Here is a 25,229-nt window from a genome sequence, read left to right as displayed (position 1 = left end):
TGTAATGTGGAGGGGGCACATACTTTTCTAACTAATACGTCGCTCGTCCTGCACCTTGTTGATCTGGGATACTTCGACGTCCTCTGTCCCCGTGGGAAAGCGTGGATGGAAATGTGGTCTTTCAGGGGGAAGTTGTCAAATACCTCAGCGAGTGTCTAGAAGTGACAGTGTAATCCCAGGGTGATGGCCGCGGGGCTGTGTACACACGTCTGCGGTGTTTGGACAGCTCCTGTGTCTCAGCAGACGCTGTGTGCTCTTGTGATGGGGCCTGAAAGGGTCAAGTATGTAATCGCGAGCCGTCCTTTAGACCAAAGGAACGTGAGACGTCCATCAGCGCCAGGAATGGTGGTCAGTGGATGACATTTGGCCGTTCTGTGCTGGTAGACAGGATGCCACATCTGGTGGCCACACTGGTAATAATAATCTTTATGGCGCCAACATATTCTGCAGCGCTTTACAGTTTAACAGTTTCAAACACAACAGTCATAAGTAACAATGTTAACAATATAATAATTAAAGCGAAATAAGCCGCCCCTGCTTGTGAGAGCTTACAATCTACAATGAGATGGGGGAGATACAAAGTACAGGTGTGTATTTACAATGATGTATTTACAATGATGGTCCAGCCATCTTCAGGGAGTGGGGGATAGATGGGGATAGTGAATGGGCTACACACACACAAACATAAAATGACTTTGATTAAGGAACATGATAGGCCGCTCTGAACAAATGTGTTTTGAGGGAGTGCCTAAAACTGTGCAAATTGTGGATGGTCCTAATATCTTAGGGTAGAGCATTCCAGAGGATTGGCGCAGCACGGGAGAAGTCTTGGAGTCGGGAGTGGGAGGTACGGATTAGTGCAGGGGTTAGTCGAAAGTCATTTGCAGAGCGCAGCGGTCGGTTAGGTCGATAGACAGAATTGAGGGAGGAGATGTAAGGGGGTGCCGCACTGTGGAGGGCTTTGTGGGTGAGAACAAGTACTTTGAATAGGATTCTATAATGAATGGGCAGGGGAGAGGTTGAGTTTCAGAGAGCGGACATGATGTTGGAGACTGCAGACGTTCTGTAGTGGCGTTCTGTAGTACAACAGGGGTAAGGTCAGGGGATGACGTGTATAGTTGTGTGTCATCGGCATAAAGATGGTACTGAAAGCCAAATCTGCTGATGGTCTGTCCAATTGGGGCCATGTAGAGAGAGAAGAGAAGGGGGCCAAGGACTGAGCCCTGAGGTACCCCGACAGTGAGAGGAAGAGGAGATGAAGTGGAGCCAGAGAACAGAACACTGAAGGAGCGGTCAGAAAGATAGGAGGAGAACCAGCAGAGGGCAGTGTCCTTAATGCCTAGTGACTGGAGCCTAGAGAGTAGGAGAGGGTGGTCAACAGTGTCAAAAGCTGCAGAAAGGTCGAGGAGAATGAGCAGAGTGGTCACCGTCACTGGGTAGCCTGCGGTGCCACATAATGCTACAGTAGAGGCCCTATTGTTGCCCACCAATGTCCGGCATCAACCTCTGAAAAGCAGTCTCGAGTAGCGCCTGCAAAACTTATCACTATATTGAAATATTATGCAGACTAGATGCAATTGTAACAAACCCTCAGCTGTACAAACATGGTCTGTGCTGGTTTGTTAAAAAAAATTTTTTTTAAAAAGTTTACGGACAGCAATCGGAGATCTTGAATACGGTGGCACAATATGACGTCTTTCCATAAAATGTCGCCAATCCATCGAGTCCCGCTTGCTCTGGTTCCCGCCGCCCGTATTACTCTTGATTCTCAGCCATCGTTTTGCAATCCCTTTCATTTTCCGTCGCGTGGTCCGGCGGATCGCTGTGGGTCTGGCACCAGCAATACGAGCAGCCCTGGGAGCTGTTTGCTTTGGCAGTGGCGAAAGCGCCATTATTAAATGTAAACGTTTTTCGCAGGAAGACTCTCACCCTTCATCATCCTCATCGCTAACTAGTAGCACCGGAGCGACGAGCCTGCCACCGTCGGTGCCCTCAGGGCTAGAGAGGGGGAGTGAATTGCCGCATAACTGTCCACAGCTCGGCTTTTATTTCCTTACAGGCTTGTTGTCCTTGGCTGCTACGCCATTTCGTGTGCCCGTGCCAGCGCCCGCAGGCATTCTGCAACTTTACGAAGTACTAGATCGTCGACTTCTGTTCTTATCTGAAAGGTGGAGAGGCCCCTGACCGTGCTGCCTTTTAATTAAGAGCTTGTGTACTAAATGTGTGTCAATATACCTCTATAGCTGGGAAAACTGGGTGACCGGCACCGGATGCTGCACCTAGACAGATGTGCCATTCAGGAATCTGGGAAAGCTGAGTGATCGCTTTAGGATTCAGATGGCACGTCCGCTACCAGTCCTTTAGGAAATATGTCGAGTAATGAGTGTGGAAGTAGTCATGGCCATTTTGTTACCCGGCTTTCCCAAGGAAATTCGTTTTAGCACTGCAGAGGTGTCTGCTCTGGAGAAGTAATGGCATGATGAGAGTTATAGTGTCGTCTGAAGGTGCTGCCAATACACAGGGGGAATCCTGTTCTCAGATCCGATGTACGAGATTGGGGATTGATCTTTCCCTTCACACTCAGACATTCTTGTGTGTCAGGCGCACAAGTTTTTTTTTTTTTTTTAAATTTTGATTATTTTCTTTCCTTTTTAACTTGTATTTTTTTCATTTATTTTATATGTTTGTAGGCATTTATTTTTAGTTTTTTTTAGAGGATTTCTTAGAATTTTTTTTTAAGCTTTTTTTTTTTTTTCTTGCCTTGTAGGTCTTTATGTTTTACTTTTTAGTTTTGTTTTTTTATCTTTGCATTAGTTTTATTTTTAATCTTTTAGTTACTGTTTTTGTATGTATTGTAAGCAATTATTTGGAGGGGAGGCATTTCTTTTTTTTTTTCTTTTCTTTTTCTTTTCAATCTGTTCGCTGAAAATACTTAGTGACCCAATAATTTCTGCTGTTGGATTTCATAAGGAAGTGTTTCCTCCTTTTTGGTTTTTGCAGGCTTTGTTTCCTGCACGTTCAGCTTTGATGTGATCTGTGGTCATCAATCAGGTGATTGGAGAGTTTGTGGCTTTTCTGTCTTTCTGAGCTCGCTGACTAATCCCCAGGTACCTCCATTCTGCAGCCAGCAGTAGACAGTGCAGCGTGGAGGATGTATCGGTGAAGGTTCACATTGGGTATGTCGCACGGAGCTGCAGAATTCAGGACCTGTTAGTGAGACAAGACCAGAGGAGTGAAGTTTCTGCTCACGGCCAGGTGTGAACTGCTCCGAGAGGAAGATGACATTTCCCAAGTGTCGCCCTTCGCTTTGCTTCCCATCGATTCTCTGTTCAGCTCAAAGCTACATTCATAATTCTGATGCACTGCTCTCTTTTAGTAGATGCATTAAATGTGGAATTCCCCTTTAATATAAATGTTTTCCATGATGTCGGACATTATCAGGAAAGAGTGCCAAGCCCGGGGTGTCTCTCGGGTCAGTCGGTGTCCGCACTACCGGCCCTTTAAATAGTTTATAGCTGTGGAAATGCTGGCGGGTGACTGCGGACTCGTGTCCAGCGCTTTACAGGAAGTTTTCATTAGTTTTTGTGTTTGGCAGCGGAGGATGGAATTTTTCTTTTTTTTAATAGCTCATTTTTTATTGGTTTAATTTTCATTTTCTTTTGCTGCTTGTTGCAGTCAGACGGTTCGGCTTTCAGGAGAGTAGATGGCGATTATAATGTCCTGTGTGGAATTTCTGCGCTTCTACCATTTTTCCTTTTCTGTATGACAGAAACCTACACTGATGTAGCACGCTAAAATTGGTTCTTTGAGGGCTGCTTTTGTGCACTTTTTGTCCTTTCGAGGTTTGGACATTCTGCGGCCTTCCCTTCTGACTTGTGCCCCTGTCGACCTCTTCCCTTTTGGGCTCTGGGCCCCTGCCGACTGCTCCCTCTTTGGCCTTGGGGAGCAGGCCCCTGCCGTCTGCTCCCTCTTTGGCCTTGGGGTGGCGGCCCCTGCCGACTGTTCCCTCTTTGGCCTTGGGGTGGTGGCCCCTGCCGACTGCTCCTTCTTTGGCCTTGGGGAGGAGGCCCCTGCCGTCTGCTCCCTCTTTGGCCTTGGGGAGGAGGCCCCTGCCGTCTGCTCCCTCTTTGGCCTTGGGGAGGAGGCCCCTGCCGATTGCTCCCTCTTTGGCCTTGGGGAGGAGGCCCCTGCAGACCGCTCCCTCTTTTTGGCCTTGGGGAGGAGGCCCCTGCCGTCTGCTCCCTCTTTGGCCTTGGGGAGGTGGCCCCTGCCGACTGCTCCCTCTTTGGCCTTGGGGAGGTGGCCCCTGCCGACTGCTCCCTCTTTGGCCTTGGGGAGGAGGCCCCTGCCGACTGCTCCCTCTTTGGCCTTGTATATGTTGCCCCCCCAAAAGTAAAGGATTTCTCTGAAAGAGAGTTGTTTTCTACCTGTGATTGGGCTCTGCTTTTCTTGAACAGATGACCATTGTGCCGTAATGATACTGCCATTATTTAATATTGCAACTTGTAACATCAAACAGTGGGAGAACAATGCTTTTCTTTTCTCCGGGTCATTGTGCTGCCCTCCCCCCCTCCATCCTCCTATATTATTTGGCTTCTGAAAGATCCGTAAACCACATTTCAGGCTGGCACCGGTGCGCCGCTTGTTTATAGATTGTTAGGAAAGTTTCATATAAATCTGGCTTCTTGTTCCCCTTGTTCATACTTCTCAGTTCAAACACAATGAGACACATGGCGTTGAGGTCTACTTTGGCGCTGTTCAAACCGTTCTGATTTATGTAGTTGTTGTTGGCATCTCCATGTGTAAAAGTGTTGTAATCAATTTAATGTAAAGCACAGTGAATATAACTACTAATACTGTCTTGTGTGTACAAGACTATACTATAATACTGCTCCTATGTACAATAATATGACTACTATAATACTGCCCCTATGTACAAGAATATGACAATAATACTGTCTCCTATGTAAAAGAATATAACTACCATGCTATAATACTGCTCCTATGTACAAGAATATAACTACTATAATACTGCTCCTCTGTACAAGAATATAACTACTATAATACTGCCTCCTATGTACAAGAATATAACTACTATAATACTGCCTCTATGTACAAGAATATAACTACTATAATACTGCCTCTATGTACAAGATTATAACTACTATAATACTGCCCCTATGTGCAAGAATATAACTACTATAATACTGTCCTCTATGTACAATAATATAACTACTATGATACTGCCTCTATGTACAAGAATATAACTACTATAATACTACCCCTATGTACAAGAATATAACTACTATAATACTGCCCGGATGTACAAGAATATAACTACTATAATACTGTCCTCTATGTACAAGAATATAACTACTATAATACTGTCCTCTATGTACAAGAATATAACTACTATAAGCTTACATGTATATAATTTTATTGTAGGCATATGGCAGTGGCGTTAGGGGAGGTGATAGATTGCTTAAGACTTGGAATCGGCCGCTCGGTCTTGGATCAGTGAGACAACAGTTGGACTGGTTTGGTGAGACGTCTGCAGCGTTTGTGTCTCGGCCTTGAGAGGTCTCCCACGTCCATTAGAAGCCGCTGTGACCCAGACGATGGATGGAGAGTAGCAGTTTGTTCGCATCCCTCTTTATCTACAACCTTGGCCGCGGCTTCCTGGATGTTCTCCCATCTGTCCTCGGTTCGCGGCTGCACAACCACCTTTTACATTGCAAGGTCACTGGGGAGCAGCCCCCACCTGACGATGGGCCCCTGCTTGCGTCATTTCCCACCACTCTACTCTTGTGGGAGCTGCTATTGATGGGCAACAGCCGATTTATTTGACATGCTTTGCTGTGTACAGGAAAAACTATCCCTCCCCATGTTATCTTTCTGTATGACCGTAGCTTTTATGTACTAAAACATGTCTGCATAGAGCGTTGTGTGGGAGACCGATGACAACACGGCCTTCACCACCATGTTTTAAGAGTGGCCACTTCATTAGGACCCATTATTTCCAAATGACTGTTGTGGGATCTGTGTTGAACTTTCCTTCTAATCTGCTAGCTTCCAATTTAGAGCTTTGGAAGGTTTGCTGTCCCTGGTGGTCTAGTGTTTGGCAAGGTGGGCCTAAGGACGTGTGCACATAGCTTTATAGTCACTGGTGATTTTTAGTTTTGAGTTTGTTCTCCTTAGTGACTGAGTTTCCAGGATGGTGTAGCCTTGTAGTGATCAGTGGGTCATTGTTGATCTTGGGGGCTCAGAGGGAACCATTTGTGTAGTGTTCTCTTGGAGGGTGTACCATAATCATTCGAGGTTTATGATTTTAGAAGCTTACAGATCAATTTGTAATCCATTTTAATATTTTTTAGTATTATTGTGGATATAGTCCCTGGTGGGCAAGTAGAGGACTTGTTATACCGGGTGGGCTGGTGTTGGTTTTTTCCCTTTTTTTAGTTTGTATTGTTACAGTTGAGCTTTTTAGTCCTTGGTAATTGTTGCTGCCTTAGTAGCTTAGTAACGATCTTGTCATTTTTAGCCTTCCACTATGGGTGGTGGCTTTGTAGTCACTTGAAGGCCACTTTTGACCTTCGGGGTCCCAGTAAGAGTTGTAATACTAGTATGCATTTTCTTTACTTTTATAGTTCTTTAGGAAGTTTTATCATCTAGAATACCATTCTTGGTTATAGACATTGTCCCTGCTGGCCCAGTGGTGGACTTCTAATACCACGAGGCCTAGTGGAAGCCTTGTGATCTGTAGTGTTGAAGTTCGGATTGATCTGGGGCCATGTAGATTTTGGTGGAGGTTTAGGATGGGCCTTGTGCTCTTGTGGTGGTCCAGTGGAGACCTTGCTATGTGCAGTGATCCAGTTAAAGGAGGTTAGTAGCTGCCAGTAGGTGGTGATCCACCTATTAGTGACTGTTTAGGGTGGGATCTTCGAGTCTTTCCTAGTTCAGGTTTACCTTTTCACCTTATGTGGTTTAGTAGGGTCTCCGTAACCCCTTCTGATCCAGTAGACGCCTACTTATCCCTGGTTTGCTAGTGGTCCCTTAAAGTTCAATGTAAACACCCAACCCGGTAGAACGAGTTCTCATTAATGACTCCTAATATGGGTTTGGTTGACTTAATTCCAACTTTTATTTTAATTGTTGCGTTGGATGAACATGGAAAGCCCCCCGTCTCGGACTTCATGGGTTCTGAATCATACTCCCCTGGGACTTTCTGCTGAGTCAGTCTCCACCCAAGGACAGCTGCATAAGATCTTGTGTAATAAGTCAAGGCCGTGAATAATCCTCCAGTCCCAGTGTGTGGTTCCTCCCTTGGGGCCCCCCCGGCCATCTTTTCCTGACACTATTGGCACCATTGAAATTGTTATGCACCACCGGGGGCCGTTGTGCAGATTGGTCAAATAGGTCCATCGTCTCAGACTGTGGTCTTCATACATGTGGCTGTACGTGACACACAGGGTCAGAGGATAGGTGGACCTCCAGATGACTAGTATATGTGGCTCCAACTTTGTCTAGACGGGTGCAATCTGCAGTATGGACATTGTTTAGCCATTTGCCAGCTGACCTACTGCCCTGACTGAGCAGTATTATGTATTCTCTGCTGCTAACGCCATGAAGTTCAGCTTTCTGATTCAAAGCTCCAAATCCCCAGCTTGGATGAAAGATAAAATGCTGTTTTCCAGGAGCTGCCACAAGAGGGAGCTTGTGAGCTGACTGCATACTGTGTTGTTGTAGATGTATGCAGTAAGCTCTTGAGCTCCCCCTAGTGGTGGCTGTCAGAATTGTATGTTTACCATCTTATTTCTCATGGCAGGAGGGGCTGACAGTATATTACCTGGGGTCTGGAGATTGGACACTTGATGAAAACACTTGTCCATTTTTTCCCCCTTGCTTTCCTCAAGAACTCTGCTTGTTGTCAGTAAACGGGAAACTCTCTTGTTTACCTGTCGAAGCTAAAAACCTGTCCTGCCCCCATGGACAGCCAGTCTGCCTCTTACTGAGATTTTACCTGCACTGGTACATTGTGGCAGAAGAGATTTGTGGTGAGAGGACTGCCCAGACTGGATACAGCGGGCTGCTCTGGGAGGTGTGGGGTGATTAATATTCACTGACAGCAAGCGCAGATGGCGGCCAATGTGAAGTATAGTGCAGCTGACTCCGTGCGTCGGTCTTGCGGGCGGAGCTCCCATTTGTGTTGTCTGCAGTGCTCCATGGGGAAGCCGATGACCCTCTCGCCCCAGTCACCCGCCCTTCCTTGGCAGCCGTGGGCGCACAGGGCTGTTTTTGTTTTCTCCACTTTATTTCCACGGTAAATCTGTTCTGTGACTCAGAGGTTTTCAGACATCTGCAGATTTCATCCTGAGAGCTCACAACTCCCATCATCCACCGTCCCAGGCAGAGCCTGACTCACCCCCAGACTGTGCACTGGCTCCTCATCTACAGAGAACCAGTCCACCAGTACTTCGTAATACACCTCAGCTGCTACAGAACCTCATAATGCGCACCTCAGCTGCTGCAGAACCTCATAATGGCCACCTCAGCTGCTGCGGAACCTCATTATACACCTCAGTTGAACCTCATAATGGGCACCACAGCTGCTGGAGAACCTCATAATAGGCACCACAGCTGCTGCAGAACCTCCATTATACACCGCATCTGCTGCAGAACCTCATAATGCGCACCTCAGCTGCTGCAGAACCTCATTGTACTCCTCAACCGAACCTCATAACGGGCGCCACAACTGCTGCAGAACCTCATAACAGGCACCTCAGCAGCTGCAGCACCTCATCCAGGTGGCACACAATTCTAGCAGATTCCGTACAGCTGGATAGTGCTGGGGGCCGTGAGGGTCTCGCTGACACGTTACCTGTTCTCCAGTCCTCTGCTTGCTGTGAACAGGGATCATTTAACTGAATGACATCTAGATTTTGACAATCCTTCCATCTCACTACTTCGTATATAAATAATATATGTTTTTTTCATTTTTTTTTCAGCGACATTGTGATTAAGGCCACAGTGTGGCCGAAATGTCAATATCGCCTGTCGCTTATCACCTATAAATAAAATATTCACTTGAAGCAAATCTCCTGGTATGAGTGCAGTGATTCTAGACTTTACTTATGTATGGGATCATTGATTCCGTTCACTAGCGCCGTACATCCAAGCATAAGTCGTGTGCTAGCCATGTGTTTGTTCTGCTCCTGCACTATACAACTGTAACAAACCCGCAGCTAGAAGCAGTACGAGGCTGTGGAGATCTGGGTAAATGTATGAAAAGGGCTGAAACTTGCAGTAATAACAAAGCTGCTTTTCTGGAGCAGTCCTGACGAAGATGAGACTTTCCAGTGAAGCTGACTGGCTCCCTCGCAGAGTTGGGGGGAGTCCGACAAGTGGGAGGTCCTGCATTAGTCAGGCCGGAAAGTTACTGCAGGTCCTACCGACTTTAGTGTTACAGAATGAGGAGCGTCCCTTTAAGAAAGGCAGCGCGTGATGCCTCACCCCGCTCGTAATAGACCTGCACAAGGTCACATGGATGTCAGGGCACAACATGACAGCCACTTCCCCAAATCTCGCCTGTCACTTCTGCATTTCTAGCTTATCTATTAGCCAATTCGGGGGCCCCTGCCTCGCCTCTGCTGCCGGCCATATACATAGGGGGTCCGAGGCCAAGAACCATAAAGTGTCAGCGAGGAGCCGATGTAACTGGCGGATTTATACCCTGAGATTGCACAGTGTCATCAGTCACCGTATAATAGCGGTATAATAAAGCACCTGTGATTTATGGGAGACGAGCAACACTTATAATGTGCAATCGCACGCTATAACCTAGGTAATGACAGAGGGCGTGACGGGCCATATAACAGGTGGTGATTTAACAGGGGTAATGTACAATGCCGTAACACAAGTGGTAATAATAGAACAACAAAGGTAATGTGATAGCAGTGTACGCTACCTACAAGGGCTGCTGACTAAATTAGAATATTAACAATTTTTCAATACAAATATGAAACTCGTATATTTATATAGTCATAATAAACAAGTGATCTATTTCAAGTGTTTATTTCTGTTAATGTTGATGATTATGGCTTACATCCGATGAAAACCCAAAAGTCAACATCTCAGAAAATTAGAATAATTGACAAAAAACGCCTGCAAAGGCTTCCTAAGTGTTTAAAAAGGTCCCTTAGTCTGTTTCAGTAGGCTCCACAATCATGGGGAAGACTGCTGACTTGACATATGTCCAGAAGGCAGTCACTGACACACTCCACAAGGAGGGTAAGTCACAAACCCTCATTACTAAAGAAGCTGGCTGTTCACAGAGTGCTGTATGCAAGCATATTAATGGAAAGTTGAGTGGAAGGAAAAAGTGTGGTAGAAAAAGGTGCACAAACAAACGGGATAACCGCAGCCTTGAAAGGGAAGGCCATTCAAAAATTAGAGGGAGATTCACAAGGAGTGGACTACGGCTGGAGTCATTGCTTCAAGAGCCACCACACACAGATGTATCCAGGACATGGGCTACAAGTGTCACATTCCTTGTGTCAAGCCACTCATGGCCAATAGACAAACGCCAGCTGGACTGTTGCTCAGTGGTCCAAGGTGTTTTCAGATGAAAGTATTTTTTGCATTTCATTTGGAAATCAAGGTCTCGGAGTCTGGAGGAAGAGTGGAGAGGCCACAATCCAAGCTGCTTGAGATCTAGTGTGAAGTTTCCACAATCAGTGATGGTTCGGGGAGCCATGTCATCTGCTGGTGTAGGTCCACTGTGTTTTATCAAGACCAAAGTCAGCGCAGCCGTCTACCAGGAAATGTTAGAGCACTTCATGCTTCTCTCTGCCGACATGCTTTATGGAGATGGAAATGTCATTCTCCAGCAGGAGAGTTTAAAAACAGTATCACTGTGCTTGATTGGTCAGCAAACTCGCCTGACCTTAACCCCATAGAGAATCTATGGGGTATTGTGAAGAGGAAGATGAGACACCAGACCCAACAATACAGACGAGCTGAATGCTGCTATGAAAGCAACCTGGGCTTCCATAACACCTCAGCAGTGCCACAGGCTGATCTCCTCCATGCCACGCCGCATTGATGCAGTAAGGCTACGTTCACATTTGCGTTGTGCGATGTTGCGTTGTGCAATAAAACGCTGCGTTTTGCGACGCATGCGTCCTTTTTTGACGAAAAATGGACGCAAAAAAATGCAACTTGCTGCGTCCTCTGCGCCCTACGCTTGCGGCAAAAAAAACGCATGCGTCGCAAAACGCAGCACATCGCATGTTCATGCGCCCTCCATGTTAAATATAGGGGCGCATGACGCATGCGTCGCCACAGCGGCGCCCGACGCTGCGTCGCACAACGCTAATGTGAACGTAGCCTAATTGATGCAAAAGGAGCCCTGACCAAGTATTGAGTGCATTTACTGAACAGACATTTCAGTAGGCCAACATTTCGGATTTTAAAATAATTTTTCAAGCTGGTGTTATAAAGTATTCTAATTTACTGAGATAACGACTTTTGGGCTTTCATTGGCTGTAAGCCATAATCATCAACATTAACAGAAATAAACACTTGAAATAGATCACTATCACTCTGTAATGACTATATATTGAGTTTCACTTTTTGTATTGAAGAACTGAAATAAATTAACTTTTTGATATTCTAATTCCGTGAGAAGCACCTGTATGTGATGGCATTATACACTACCTGTTATGTTACTACCTAGGTAATGTACAATGCTGATAGGTATATATATCTACTATATAATCTACTATATAATTGTCTAAGGGTCACTTCCGTCTCTTTCGGTCTGTCTTTCTGTAACGGATATTCATTGGTCGTGGCCTGTCTGTCATGGAAATCCAAGTCGCTGATTGGTCGCGGCAAAACATCCACGACCAATCAGCGACAGGCACAGTCCAGAAGAAAATGGCCGCTCCTTACTCCCCGCAGTCAGTGCCTGGCACCGGCATACTCCCCTCCAGTCACCGCTCACACAGGGTTAATGCCGGCGGTAACGGACCGTGTTATGCCGCAGGTAACGCACTCCGTAACCGCTGCTATTAACCCTGTGTGACCAACTTTTTTTTTACTATTGATGCTGCCTATGCGGCATCAATAGTAAAAAAAAATGTAATGTTAAAAAAAAACAAAAAAAAAACTGCTATTCTCACCCCCCGTAGTCCGCCGAGCCGCACGCGCCTGCCACCATCTTCTGTTCCCAGCGATGCATTGCAAAATTACCCAGAAGACTTAGCGGTCTCGCGAGACAGCTAAGTCATCTGGGTAATTTCGCAATGCTTCCTGGGAACGGAAGATGGCGGCAACCGCGCGTGTAACGCCGGAGCTTCGGTGGATCCCAGGGGTGAGTATGTAACGAAATAGAAAAAGGCGTTCCAGCTCCATAAAACTTCAATACTTTATTTCTCCATTAAAAGTAGATGCAACATGATAAATCCTTGCCTTAATGTGAGTGTCTTAGTACAGAGTACATGCATAGGTAGCTGACACCTCCAGAGGGAGACCACATCATGGGTAAGCAGTATTAGCGGTAGCTTTATATGCTCTAGTTGCACTTCATAGGTGAGTGCATAGTGAGTGGGGTCAGTAGTCGCTTGAGGGAGTTATACAGATGTACCTCTTTTTTGCAATTGAGCTGATGGTTGATGTAGTATCTTGCACTCCAGTATATCTTTGCCCCACAAAGTGAAGCACTTGCTTCACGTGCCGCACTATTTTTGCACCTTAATATAGTTATGTATGTGTCTCCTTGTGGACGTGTCTTTTAGTCATCTACCTTATCCTCATCACTAGTACTAATTGTTATTTTATTAATTGTAGTTTTTTCAATAAAATTTGTACGTTTTACAACGAAAAGGTTTGTGTTTTATTATCAATGGGGCAGCATGCTCTCAGTTGATTCTTAGGACTTTATGTATGGGGGGAGTATTGCCCCTCTTCTTCACCCCGTTGAGGTGCAATGGGCACCTCATGTAGAAGGGTTGGTTACATTCATAATTATATCCGTTGGATTGGTTTTTGTTATAAATATATACTACGTGAGCAGTGTTACATACTACGTGGCTGCTATATACTGCGTGGGCTGTGCTATATATTACGTGGCCAGTGTTCTATACGGTGTGGCCTGTTATATACTACGTTGCCTATGTTATATACTGCGTGGCTGCTATATACTGCGTGGGCTGTATTATATAGTACGTGGCTGTGTTATATACTGTGTGGCCACTGTTATATATTGCGTGGCCTGTATTAACGCATTGGGTATTCTACAATATGTATGTATGTATATAGCAGCCACATAGTATATAGCACAGGCCACATAGTATTTGTCTGCTATATACTACATGGCTCCTATATACTATGTGGCCTGTGCTATATACTATGTGGCTGCTATATACATACATATTCTCATATTCTAGAATACCCGGTGCGTTAGAATCGGGCCAGCATCTAGTATGTGTGTGTGTGTGTGTATATATATATGTGTATATATGTGTGTGATACAGGGCCTCAGTTTTTTTGAGCAGAGTTTATTAACATGGGTGAGGTGGGATGTTACAACATGGGTGAGGTGGGATGTTACAACATGGGTGATGGATAATAATGTAATGCATCGGGGCTAAATAACTTTATATAGCACCAACATATTACACAGCACTTTACATATCAGATGTTGTTATATGTGGGACCCCCCATCCCCCTCTGACATCAGACTGACACACAGATGAGGATTTTGCACTGGTGACTGATGACATCACACCATTCTCTTCCCTACAGGATGACGTCATGATGCCACAGAGAGTGCGGCTCCAGTATGAGGCAGCGCAGTGCAGACCACAGTGTGTGAGTATTGGTGGTCCTGGGTCTGATGTGTGGGGGCAGTGCTCATTTCTAGGCCTCACAGGAGGATGTCACAATCCAGGAAGGTGAAGAGCAGGCGGCGCCTCCTATTGGCCTCTCTAAGTGCAGACACTTCAGCACATTCCTGACCGAGCAGAGGTGATCGGCCTGTACTGATGTCACCCACAGAGCGATCACCCTCCGCAGTGACAGAATGTCAGTCACATCCACATCACTGTCCACACACGCCTTCCACAATGCAACCTCTAGGATCTCCCAAGCCTGATACTGCACTACTGAGACCTGGTATAGAAACCTTGTAAATGAGGATGTGGATCCAAATTGGCATCTTCTAGGCTAATGATCCTGGGAGATTCTGACGGCATAAAGCAGTTGCCACTGGTGTGCACCTGACAAGTCAGGAGACATGCAGTCATCATGCATCAGCCTCAGGCCTCTAACTTTTTAAGCAGTTAACCCCTTAAAGACCGCCGATTCGCCTTTTAACGGCGGCAGTTAAGGGTACTTATTCCTTAGCGCTGCTTTTTAAGGGCGCTGAGAAATAAGTGGCTAGAGCCCCCCAGCATCGAAAATTCTCCAAGGTCATGGCTACCGGGGTAGCTGAGACCCCCAGAGAACATGATTCGGAACGGTTTTTACCAACCCCATTGTCGCCGTTATTCCGATGCTGATTTCCCATTTAATTTCTCCTCTGATGTGATCGCACATCAGAGAAGAGAGAAATGGTGTTCCCCGATTTCCTCCCCCCCCGGTACCTCTGGTGTCCCTAGACCCAGGTGTCCCTAGACCCTTTTGCATCCTGATGATGTCCCCTTGGATGGCAGCGATGTCTTCCAGGAAGAAAATGGCTGTGCATGCGCAGTGCGCTCGCCAAGATAGGCCGGCCGGCACTAAAAATAAATTTTTCCTATTGGTTCATTTTGATCACTGTGATAGACCCATAGACCCTATCACAGTGATCAAAAAAAAAAAATCAACCCCCCCTTCCCCCCCTCCTTTATCACCCACTTAATTAGGTAAAAATAGTAAAATAAAAAAAGTATTTCTGTTAGGGTTGGGGCTAGAGCTAGGGTTGTGGTTAGGGTTATGATTAGGGTTAGGGGTGTGTTGGGATTAGGGTTGGAGTTAGAATTGGGGGATTTCCACTGTTTAGTTACATCGGGGGGTCTCCAAACTCGACATGGCGTCCATCATTGATTCCAGCCAATTTTGTGTTCAAGACAAACGGTGGTTTTCCCCTACATATGAGGTATCGTTATACTTAAAAGAAATTGCGCAACAATTCTGTGGTCCATTTTCTCCTCATACCCTTGTGAAAAAAAAAAAATTGGTTCCGAAGTAAATTTTTTGTGAAAAATGTTTTATTTTTTTCCTTCCACATTGCTTTAGTTCTCGTGATGCACCTGAAGGGTTACTAAACATCTTGAATGTAGTTTTGCGCACCTTGAGGGGTGCAGTTTTTAAAATGGTGTCACCTTTGGGTATTTTCTGTTATATTGACCCCCCAAGCTCACTTCAAATGTGAGGTGGTCTCAAAAAAAAAAAAAAAAAAAAAAAAAATTGGTTTTGTAAATTTTGTTGGAAAAACGAGAAATTGCTGGTGAACTTTTAACCCCTATAACGTCCTACTAAAAAATAAAATTTCCAAAATTGTGCTGATGATATAGTATACATGTGGAAAATGTTAATTAACTTATTTGTGCGATATGACTCCCTGATTTAAGGGTACAAAATAATTAAAAGTTTGAAAATTGCTAAATTTTCTAAAGTTGCCAAATTTCCATTTTTTCCCATAAATAAACGCAAGTTATATCGAAGAAATTTTACCACTAACATGAAGTACAATATGTCACAAAGAACAGTCTTGGAAGAAGCGGGATCTGTTGAAGCGTTCCAGAGATATAACCTCATAATAAAGTGACAGCGGTCAGATTGTAAAAATTGGCCTGGTCATTAAGTACCAAATTGGCTCTGTCACTAAGGGGTTAAATGTCATGCTACAAGTCAGATATTTAAGAAGTTTTCCGGCTCCAGTTCAGCCACATTGGTTTTGCCACACACTGAGCACTGGTCATGTTGTGGCTCCTTACGTGATGGCACATGGCGGCGCTTCGCGATGTGACTGATACTTCCTATATGCCTCAGAGGTGAGGACATGGCTGGAAATTGTATACTTGGCAGGGTGGGATAAAACGCCAGCGGGCATGGTCTCTATATTGGGCAGCTCCAGTCAGATTTCTGGTGCATGGCTGGGGGCAAGTTGAACTGGTACAGCAGGGGTTAAAGGAGGCAGCTGTAATCGGCTTGCTGTGCCTTATGAGCAATGCGGTTAGGTGGGTTCTTGGAGGAGCCGGCATTTCTGCACATTGCTGCCATTGTTCCCTGTGTGGACACCAATCATTCCCACCTAGTCTGCTTTGTCTGACCGCTCGTCACTGCGGGATTAGATTTGTATCGTCCTCCCTTCCCCGTCAAAGATTAGACACAAGGGGCACAGTGGGTGACATTGGCCTTTGTGGCTGGACCAACAGCTGGGTTCAAGAAGTTCTGCTACTTTTTGTTGTGCTCGCTCTCTTGCTTGCTCTCCCGCTATTTTTCTCGCTCTCTTGCGCTGCCGACACCCCTGCCGCGCTCCTCTCTTCATCTTGCGCTGCCTACGCCCCTGCCGCGCTCCTCTCTTCGTCTTGCCCTGCCGAGGCCCCTGCCGCGCTCCTCTCGTCTTTCGCTGCCAACACCCCTGCCGCACTCCCCTCGGCTTGCACTGCCGACACCCCTGCTGCGCTCCTCTTTGTCTTGCCCTGCCGACGCCCCTGCCGCACTCCTCTCGTCTTGCACTGCCGATGCCCCTGCCGCACTCCTCTCGGCTTGCACTGCCGACACCCCTGCCTCGCTCCTCTTTGTCTTGCCCTGCCGAGGCCCCTGCCGCACTCCTCTCGTCTTGCACTGCCGACACCCCTGCCGCACTCCTCTCGGCTTGCACTGCCGACGCCCCTGCTGCGCTCCTCTCGGCTTGCACTGCCGATGCCCCTGCCGCGCTCCTCTCGGCTTGCGCTGCCGACACCCCTGCCGCGCTCCTCTCTTCGTCTTGCCCTGCCAACGCCCCTGCCGCGCTCCTCTCTTCGTCTTGCCCTGCCGACGCCCCTGCCGCACTCCTCTCGTCTTGCACTGCCGACACCCCTGTTAGCTCCTCTCTTCGTCTTGCCCTGCCGACATCCCTGCCGCACTCCTCTCGGCTTGCACTGCCGACACCCCTGCCGCGCTCCTCTCGGCTTGCACTGCCGACAGCCCTGCCTCACTCTCGTCTTGCGCTGCTGACGCCCCTGCCGCGCTTTGTCTTGCGCTGTCGATGCCACCACTGCACTGTCATACTGCGTCCACCACCGCTCTTCAACTTGCTCTGTGATGCACTTTCTCTTTTTTCTCCTTTTCTCTCTGGCGTGTTGTTTCTTGTTCTCTTTGGTGCTTGCTCTCTTCTTTACCTTGTCTCTTCCTATCCTTTACATTATGCCCAGTTATTACTTTCTCTGTCTTTCGCTCCATTTCTCTTTCATGCGTGCTCTGTATACCTCCGTGTACCCTGGTACGGTGGGGTCCCTCATCCTCCGATGTTCCCTGTGTACGGAGGGCTCTCTTGTCATGGCCCTGACCACTTCACAATGCAGTTTGGATACAGCACAAATGTTAATTTGCTGCTCAGCCACAATTGTGTCCTCTAATTACACTGTAGGAATCTTGGCAAGTGGGAAACCTGTGCGTGGGAATCAGCCCCTAATTGGGATTACTACATTTTTAACCCTTCAGAGGAGGCGCCATCATTGGACCGAGATTGCTGCGTTCTTGAGCTGTTGCTGCGCTTATGTAATGGATGTACTGTACATGGGATTAAGCACAGTAATCCTATCAAAGAGGTTGTGCAGCAGTTGATAAGCCACCACAGCTGCTGCAGAATCACTTGGCACGGTAGATTTCTGTGTCTACCCATTCACATTGATCAGACAGAATGAGTTGATTCTGAATGCAGAAAGGTTGCAGAATTGAATACCTTTTGTAGGGAGAGCAGGTTCTATCCTCATGGAACAGACATTACTAATCGCCCCTGTACAGATAGTAAATTATAACCTTCATTGTATGGCCCGTCCCACCTCTGAGATTACAAATAGTTTATCCCATCCATGTCTCAGATCCATCCAGACATGACCAATCCATTGTTTCCCTAACATAATCAATCATGTACATAGAGTGTACCCCCAGTCCGCAGGGTGGCTTTCAGAAATAAAATATTAATAGACTCAATATCATTAAATATTAGTACTACTTGTTGGCGGCATTTTGTACCCTGTCCGGAGAACCCCTTTAAATACAGCAGTTTGTTTGCTCCAATGAACATTGGCTACATGTGATGCCGATGGAGCTCAGTGGCATCCATGACGTGTCAGTCCATGAAGGCATAAGCTCCAACTCAATGACTCTTTTGTACATGGTCATTCAGTGTCTGAAGCCGCCCGTCCATCAGACTCTTTGCTGTTAAAGGGGTTGTCCAGGATGAGAAAAACATGGCTTTTGTCCATCCATTAATGGGGTTGAGTAATTATGGACAAGCCCTTTCAGAAGGTAATGTATGCTGAGTGACTGGGATGCTCACAGAAAAGAGCGACATTATAGAGGTTTTTGGGGGAAGCTCTGCACCACCTTATAGTAAAATGTAATGGGGGCACTTTTCCTTTAAGGCGGATGAGTTTTTTTTTTTTTGTACATAGCAGTGATGGTATGTGTGTAATTACAGCTGTAAAACACGCAGCCTTCATGTAATGAAGTATGTTTGGTATGTGACACGTGAGGACATAACCTTCTGCCAATCTACACCGCCGGGCCTGAGGCTGCACTACCGAGTGCCCGTGGTGACATTAGGCCTCCTGGTTCTGTCTGGTGCAATGATGTCACCGACATCGTGAGTGGATCGATGACATCACTGTGAGGACTCAGGTGTTGTCATCAGGATGACGTCATCAGGACCTCTCAGTAGTGCATCCTCGGGCTTCAGGCCTCTATTTCCAATCCATTATATCTCGGCCTAGAAACTGGATATTAAAATGGTTTTCATGCCTTTAATCCTTGAAGGCCTCTCTAATTATTTTTGTGCCCTCTCCCTGTTTGAGGACCCCAAAGTGATGAGTAACGCCTTTCCCTGGCCTGTTCAGATGAGGATGACTTTTCATGGGCAGATGATCCTCCGTACACTCGAAGATGTAAGAATAGCAGCCGGCATGTTTTTCTTGTCGTAGGTCCAGCTTTTGGCTCATCTTCTGGCTGACAGGAAAGGTGTTGCGGTTACGCCTTTTGCTACATCCCTCCACGAGATCAGTCACTGCCCTTCTTCTGTTTACATTCTGCTACGACCAAAATATGCCCCCGTGTCTCCGCTTCCTTTCCCGCCGCTTCCATGGGAAGTCATTCTCTCCCGGGATCAAAGCGTGTCCAGCCGACCCGGCCTTGTCCTGTAACGCTGGCACGCTTCTGCAGCAAGGCTCAGTCCCAGCCTACTACTCCCATCCTGCGAGGGGGAAATGATTCTGTGGAGGCTTTTTTTTTTTTTAATATATTAACTCTGGTTAAATTGTGTACTGGAAGCAGGAAAAGGAGCAAGCGGAAGAGCTGAGTGACTGTCACTGTCCTGTGATGTCTAGACAGGGTAATTTCCAAAATGTCGGGTCTTGTGAGGAGTTCCAGGTATACGGCAGGTGTTGCGGGGAGTTCCTGGTATACAGCAGATCTTGCAGGGTGTTCCTGGTATATAGCAGCTCTTGAGGCGCCTTCCCAGTATATTGGGTGGCCCTAGTATGCGGCAGGTCTTGTGCGGTGTCCCTGTATATGTCACGCCTTGTGGCATCTTCCCAGTATGCTAGGGGTCTTGTGGGATGTCCTGGTTTACGCGGCGTCCTGCTGGGTGTCCCCACTGTATGACAGGTTTTGTGGTGTCTTCCCAGTATGCGTCAGATCTTGTGGAAGTTCCCTTTATACGGCGAGTCCTGCGGGGTGTCCACAGTATACGGCAAATCTGGCGGGGTGTACCTAGTAGACATCGGGTCTTGTCAGGTGTTCTAAGTATACGGCAGATCTTGTAGCATCTTTTCAGGAAGTGACTGGTCTTGTGGGATTTCCGGTATACGGGTCCTGTGGAGTGTCCCCGATGTACGGTGGGTATTGACGTCTTTCCTGTATACGACTGGTCTTGTGGGGGGTTCTGATATACGGTTGGTCATGTGGCATCTTCCTGATGTACAGAGAGTCCCAGGTCTGGTTGGGGGGGGGGGGGGGGGTACGGAATACAGCAGATCTGGTGGGGTGTTCCCTGTATATCACTGGTCTTGTGGAGTGTTTTTAGTATAAGGCGGGTCTTGTTGGGGTCTCTAGTTATGCGGTCCATTGTGTGGCGTCTGCCTGGTATATGATGTCGTCTTCCCACTATGCAGCAGATCTATATGGCAATTCTTGTGGGCTGTTCCTGGTGTACTATACGGTGGGTCTTGTGGGCTGTTCCTGGTGTACTATACGAGGGGACCTGTGGGCTGCTCCCAGTATATGGTGGGTATTGTGGGCTGTTCCTGGTGCGCTATACGGCAGGTCTTGTGGGCTGCTCCCAGTATACGGTGGGTCTTGTGGACTGTTCCTGGTGTACTATACGAGGGGACTTGTGGGCTGCTCCCAGTATATGGTGGGTCTTGTGGGCTGTTCCTGGTGTGCTATACGGCAGGTCTTGTGGGCTGCTCCCAGTATATGGCAGGTCTTGTGGGCTGTTCCTGGTGTACTATACAGCGGGTCTTGTGGGCTGCTCCCAGTATATGGCGGGTCTTGTGGCCTGTTCCTGTTGTACTTTACACAGGTCTTGTGGGCGTCTCCCAGTATACGGCGGGTCTTGTGGACTGTTCCTGGTGTACTATACGAGGGGACTAGTGAGCTGCTCCCAGTATATGGCGGGTATTGTGGGCTGTTCCTGGTGTGCTATACGGCAGGTCTTGTGGGCTGCTCCCAGTATATGGCTGGTCTTGTGGGCTGTTCCTGGTGTACTATACGCGGGTCTTGTGGGTGTCTCCCAGTATATGGCAGGTCTTGTGGGCTGTTCCTGGTGTACTATACGTGGGTCTTGTGGGCGTCTCCCAGTATACAGCGGGTCTTGTGGACTGTTCCTGGTGTACTATACGAAGGACCTTGTGAGCTGCTCCCAGTATACGGCGGGTCTAGTGGGCTGTTTCCAGTATATGGCGGGTCTTGTGGGCTTCTTCCAGTATACGACGGGTCTCGTGGGCTGTTCCCTGTATACACCAAGAAGGTATCAGAACCCTCGGAGCAGAAGTCTCTTAAAGTGCCCTTGCTTTTGATTGTGGCTACTGAAGACCAAATTTCCGGGTCTCGCGTCTCTTGTGGCCTGCTGCAGGTTTTTCTCTTTACTATCTGCCATCACAGAGAGAGTCTATCCTTCGACCGGACCTTCTCAGTAACCGCGTCACGTCGGGGACACATTGCTTTGAGGATAATTTTCCCCCTCCCCATCCGAACATGAATGTGTAATTTATGCGCCCATCAAGGCGGATCTTGCTATCACGACAACTGCGCAGCTGTATCTTTACAGCGAGCTCTTATCCGGAGAGAATCGTTAAGAAAAGTGGCCATTTGCTCGGTTCACAGGCCACTCTACTTAATTTATTAATCACCTTCCCTCCTCTGTGGAAGCGTCCGTGCTTGGCACCGCATCTCATTCTGGCAGAGCACCATGCCAGCAGCTTAGCGGGGTCTGTTCGACACGACCGGCTCTGCACTCACCCACCCCCGCAAAGTTGTGCCCCATGACTGGTAATCAGGACAGAATCCTCCCTAATTAAATAATTATCACGGCGGCGGGCGCTTTCCCCCCTCATCCTTAATTAAAGCCACTTAACATTCAGGGGCGACTGTCGCCAGGCCAAGCCGCCATTTCTTCCTCCCCATTCAGTACGGATCTGTCACGGCAGTGGCGCTTGTCCGCAACGCCATATCTGTGCCACTGTTATATAATGTTACGCTCCCCCACTGGATTGTCTAGACTGGATCCAACTGTAACAAACACTCAGCTGTGTTTGTCACATCTGTAGGGGTATTTAGCTCCTGATTTATAAATGAGAATGTTTCCACTCCCTTAATACAAGCAGAGATATTGATTTGGAATACAAATATAATCCACTAGTAAGTTGCAGAACAGACCCCGGCCTGCTATGAAGCCCACTTGGCACAAGAACCTATCCTTACATGATCCTTTGTGGTGTTGCCAGTTGTTTGGGCTCCTCTGATCCCTTACCTCTTTACACGTTCAGGCCCTTGCTAAGGACTATGGATGATTGTTCTTGCTTTGAAATGCCCCCAGTTTATCGACCATGGGAAACTTCCAGGCCCCTACCTTCCCCCTCCAGAATTGCATCTGGACCAGCAGCTTGGGTTACAGGATTTCGGTGTACATAACTGTGGCTGCCCGTGCTCTCCACCATTTGTGATGGGAACTTGTACAATGTACACTGCTTATGCCCACCGACTCTTGCTTTCCCATACTCCTATGTCCAGTACCCAGAGGAGTGCGTGCTCACTGAAAACAGATCCCGTCTGTCCTGGAGGTGACATCTGCTATCTGTTCCCTGGAAATGTGGTGACACCCAATATGACCAGTACTCTGAGATTGGTCAGAAACCTGTGATCTAGTAAATGGTGATCCCCACATGTGCCAGGATAGACTGTACTTCCTGTATGTACTGCAGTGACATATATGGCGGAGCTATAATAATCTGATCACTGTTATAATTCATCTCCAGAGACGTGCATGCGGCAGAAAGAGGAAATCTATTACCCAGAAATAGGAAGGAAACGCGCAGATATTTAGTAAGATCTGCATGAACGTCATATATCTTACTGTACATACGGCAGTGCAGGGGTTACCTGCTACATGTATAACGCCTGTAGAACGCATATCCCACTGTACATATTACACATGTTTGCATACCCTCATACTGCACACATTACTCATACACCTATTTATACTGTACACACTCAATGTGTACAGTATGAGGGTATGCACATGTAGGTGTAATCTGCACAGTATGAATGTATACACGAGAATGTGTAGAGTGTGAATGTATGAGTATGTGTAATGTGGACAGTATGAGGGTGTGTACATTTGTGGAATGTATACTGTGTGAATATATGTGATGTATACAGTATGAATGTGTATGAGTAATGCGTGCAATATGAGGGGATGCACGTGTGGAATGTATACCGTATGAATGTGATGTATACAGTATGAATATGTGCATGAGTAATGTGTGCAATATGAGGGTATGCACATGTGTGTGGCATGTATACAGTATGAATATATGTGATCTGTACAGTACACTGTGTTCGAAATTATTATGCAAATTGGATTTAAGTGTCAAAGATTTAATTGTGGTGTTTTTCAAATAAACTCATGGATGGTATTGTGTCTCAGGGCTCAATGGATCACTGAAATCAATCTGAAACACATGTGATAATTAGTTTTCCAGGTGATTCTAATTAAAGGAAAACTACTTAAAAATTATGTTCCACATTATTAAGCAGGCCAAAGGTTTCAAGTAATATGGGAACTAAAAAGGATCTCTCTGCTGCTGAAAAGCATTAAATAGTGCAATGCCTTGGACAAGGTATGAAAACATTAGATATTCCACGAAAACTTAGAGTGGTCATCATACTGTGAAGAGATGTGTGACTGAAACAGAGCACAGACAGAGTTCATGCAGATAAAGGCATAATGAGGAAGGTTTCTGCCAGACAAATTCATGTGATTAAGAGAGCAGCTGCCAAAATACCATTACAAAGCAGAAAACAGTTATTTGAAGCTGCTGGTGCCTCTGGAGTCCCTCGAACCTCAAGGTGTATGATCCTTCAAAGGCTTTCTGTGGTGCATAAACCTACTATTCGGCCACCCCTAAACAGTGTTCATGAGCAGAAATGGTTGCAGTGGGCCGAGACATACATGAAGAATAATTTCCAAATAGAGTTGTTTACTGATGAGTGTCAAGCAACCCTGGATGGTCCAGATGGATGGAGTAGAGGATGATTGGTGGATTGCCACCATGTCCCAACAAGGAGGTGGAGGAGTCACATTTTGGGCCAGAATCACGGGGAAACAGCTGGTAGGACGCTTTAAGGTTCCTGAAGGTGTGAAAATGACCTCTGCAAAGTATTTAGAGTTTCTGACTGACAACTTTCTTCCATGGTATAAAAAGCAGAAACGTGCCTTCAGGAGCAAAATCATCTTCATGCTGACAATGCCCCATCTCATGCTGCAAACAATACCTCTGAGTCATTGGCTGCTATGGGCATATAAGGAGATAAACTCATGGTGTGGCCACCATCTTCAGCTGACCTCAACCCTATAGAAAACCTTTGGAGTATCATCCAGCACAAGATCTATGAGGGTGGGAGGCAGTTCACATCAAAACAGCAGCGATCCAAAAACTCACAAGTTCAATGGATGCAAGAATTGTGAAGGTGATATCAAAGAAGGGTTCCTATGTTAACATGTAACTTGACCTGTTAGGATGTTTTGGAGTTAAATAGCTTCTTTGTTCAGTGAATGTGACCTCCTAATGCTGCAAATTCCAACAATGAGCATTTTCAGTTCTTTAAAACATATCAGAAATTCTACTGTGCCTAATAATTTGGAACAGTGCATTTTGAGTTTTTATTCATTTTGGAGATTATACTGTTATCATTGGGAGGTTTCTTCAATAACATTCGATGTTTACTCTAACGGGTGATGACTTTTATTAGACTGACTGTCATTTGCACCGACCATTTAGGAAAAATCAGAGAAAAATGTAATTTGCATAATTTGGAACATGGTGTATGAATGTGAGTTGTGTGCAATGTGAGGGGATGCACGTGTGGAATATATACAGTATGAATATATGTATATGAGTAATGTGTGCAATATGAGGCATTTAATTAGGCAGTTAACTGGTTCATGCAGCTTTACATGAACACTCGATCCTTACACTATGGCTGGTCCGAATAACTAAAGCAATTGTTACCATCCACCTCTCGTGTCTCCCCTTTTCCCCATAGTTTGTAAGCTTGCGAGCAGGGCCCTCACTCCTCTTGGTATCTATTTTGAACTGTGATTTTTGTTATGCTGTAATGTTTATTGTCTGTACAAATCCCCTCTATAATTTGTAAAGCGCTGCGGAATATGTTGGCGCTATATAAATAAAATTATTATTATTATATGAGGGGATGCACATGTGCGTTGAAGGTATACAGTATGAATATATGTGATGTGT

General features: G+C 46.4%; 1 protein-coding gene across 8 annotated transcripts in view; it reads left to right on the top strand.

Annotated features, from left to right (window-relative positions):
- B3GNTL1 (UDP-GlcNAc:betaGal beta-1,3-N-acetylglucosaminyltransferase like 1) overlaps positions 1-25,229 on the top strand; it is a 292,250-nt gene that overhangs the window by 40,748 nt on the left and 226,273 nt on the right. For all 8 annotated transcript variants that reach the window (XR_011318300.1, XM_069750606.1, XM_069750603.1 and 5 more), the window contains one exon: positions 13,807-13,872. Coding sequence is in view for 7 of the 8 variants with exons in the window: in XM_069750606.1 (XP_069606707.1) it covers positions 13,807-13,872 (66 nt within the window). In the remaining variant the exon portion in view is untranslated. The remainder of the gene's footprint in view (positions 1-13,806; positions 13,873-25,229) is intronic.

Source organism: Ranitomeya imitator, chromosome 2 (genome assembly GCF_032444005.1).
Source record: "Ranitomeya imitator isolate aRanImi1 chromosome 2, aRanImi1.pri, whole genome shotgun sequence".
Lineage (NCBI taxonomy): Eukaryota > Metazoa > Chordata > Amphibia > Anura > Dendrobatidae > Ranitomeya > Ranitomeya imitator.
Note: the sequence above shows the minus strand (reverse complement) of the source record. Positions and strands in the feature narration are given on the sequence as shown.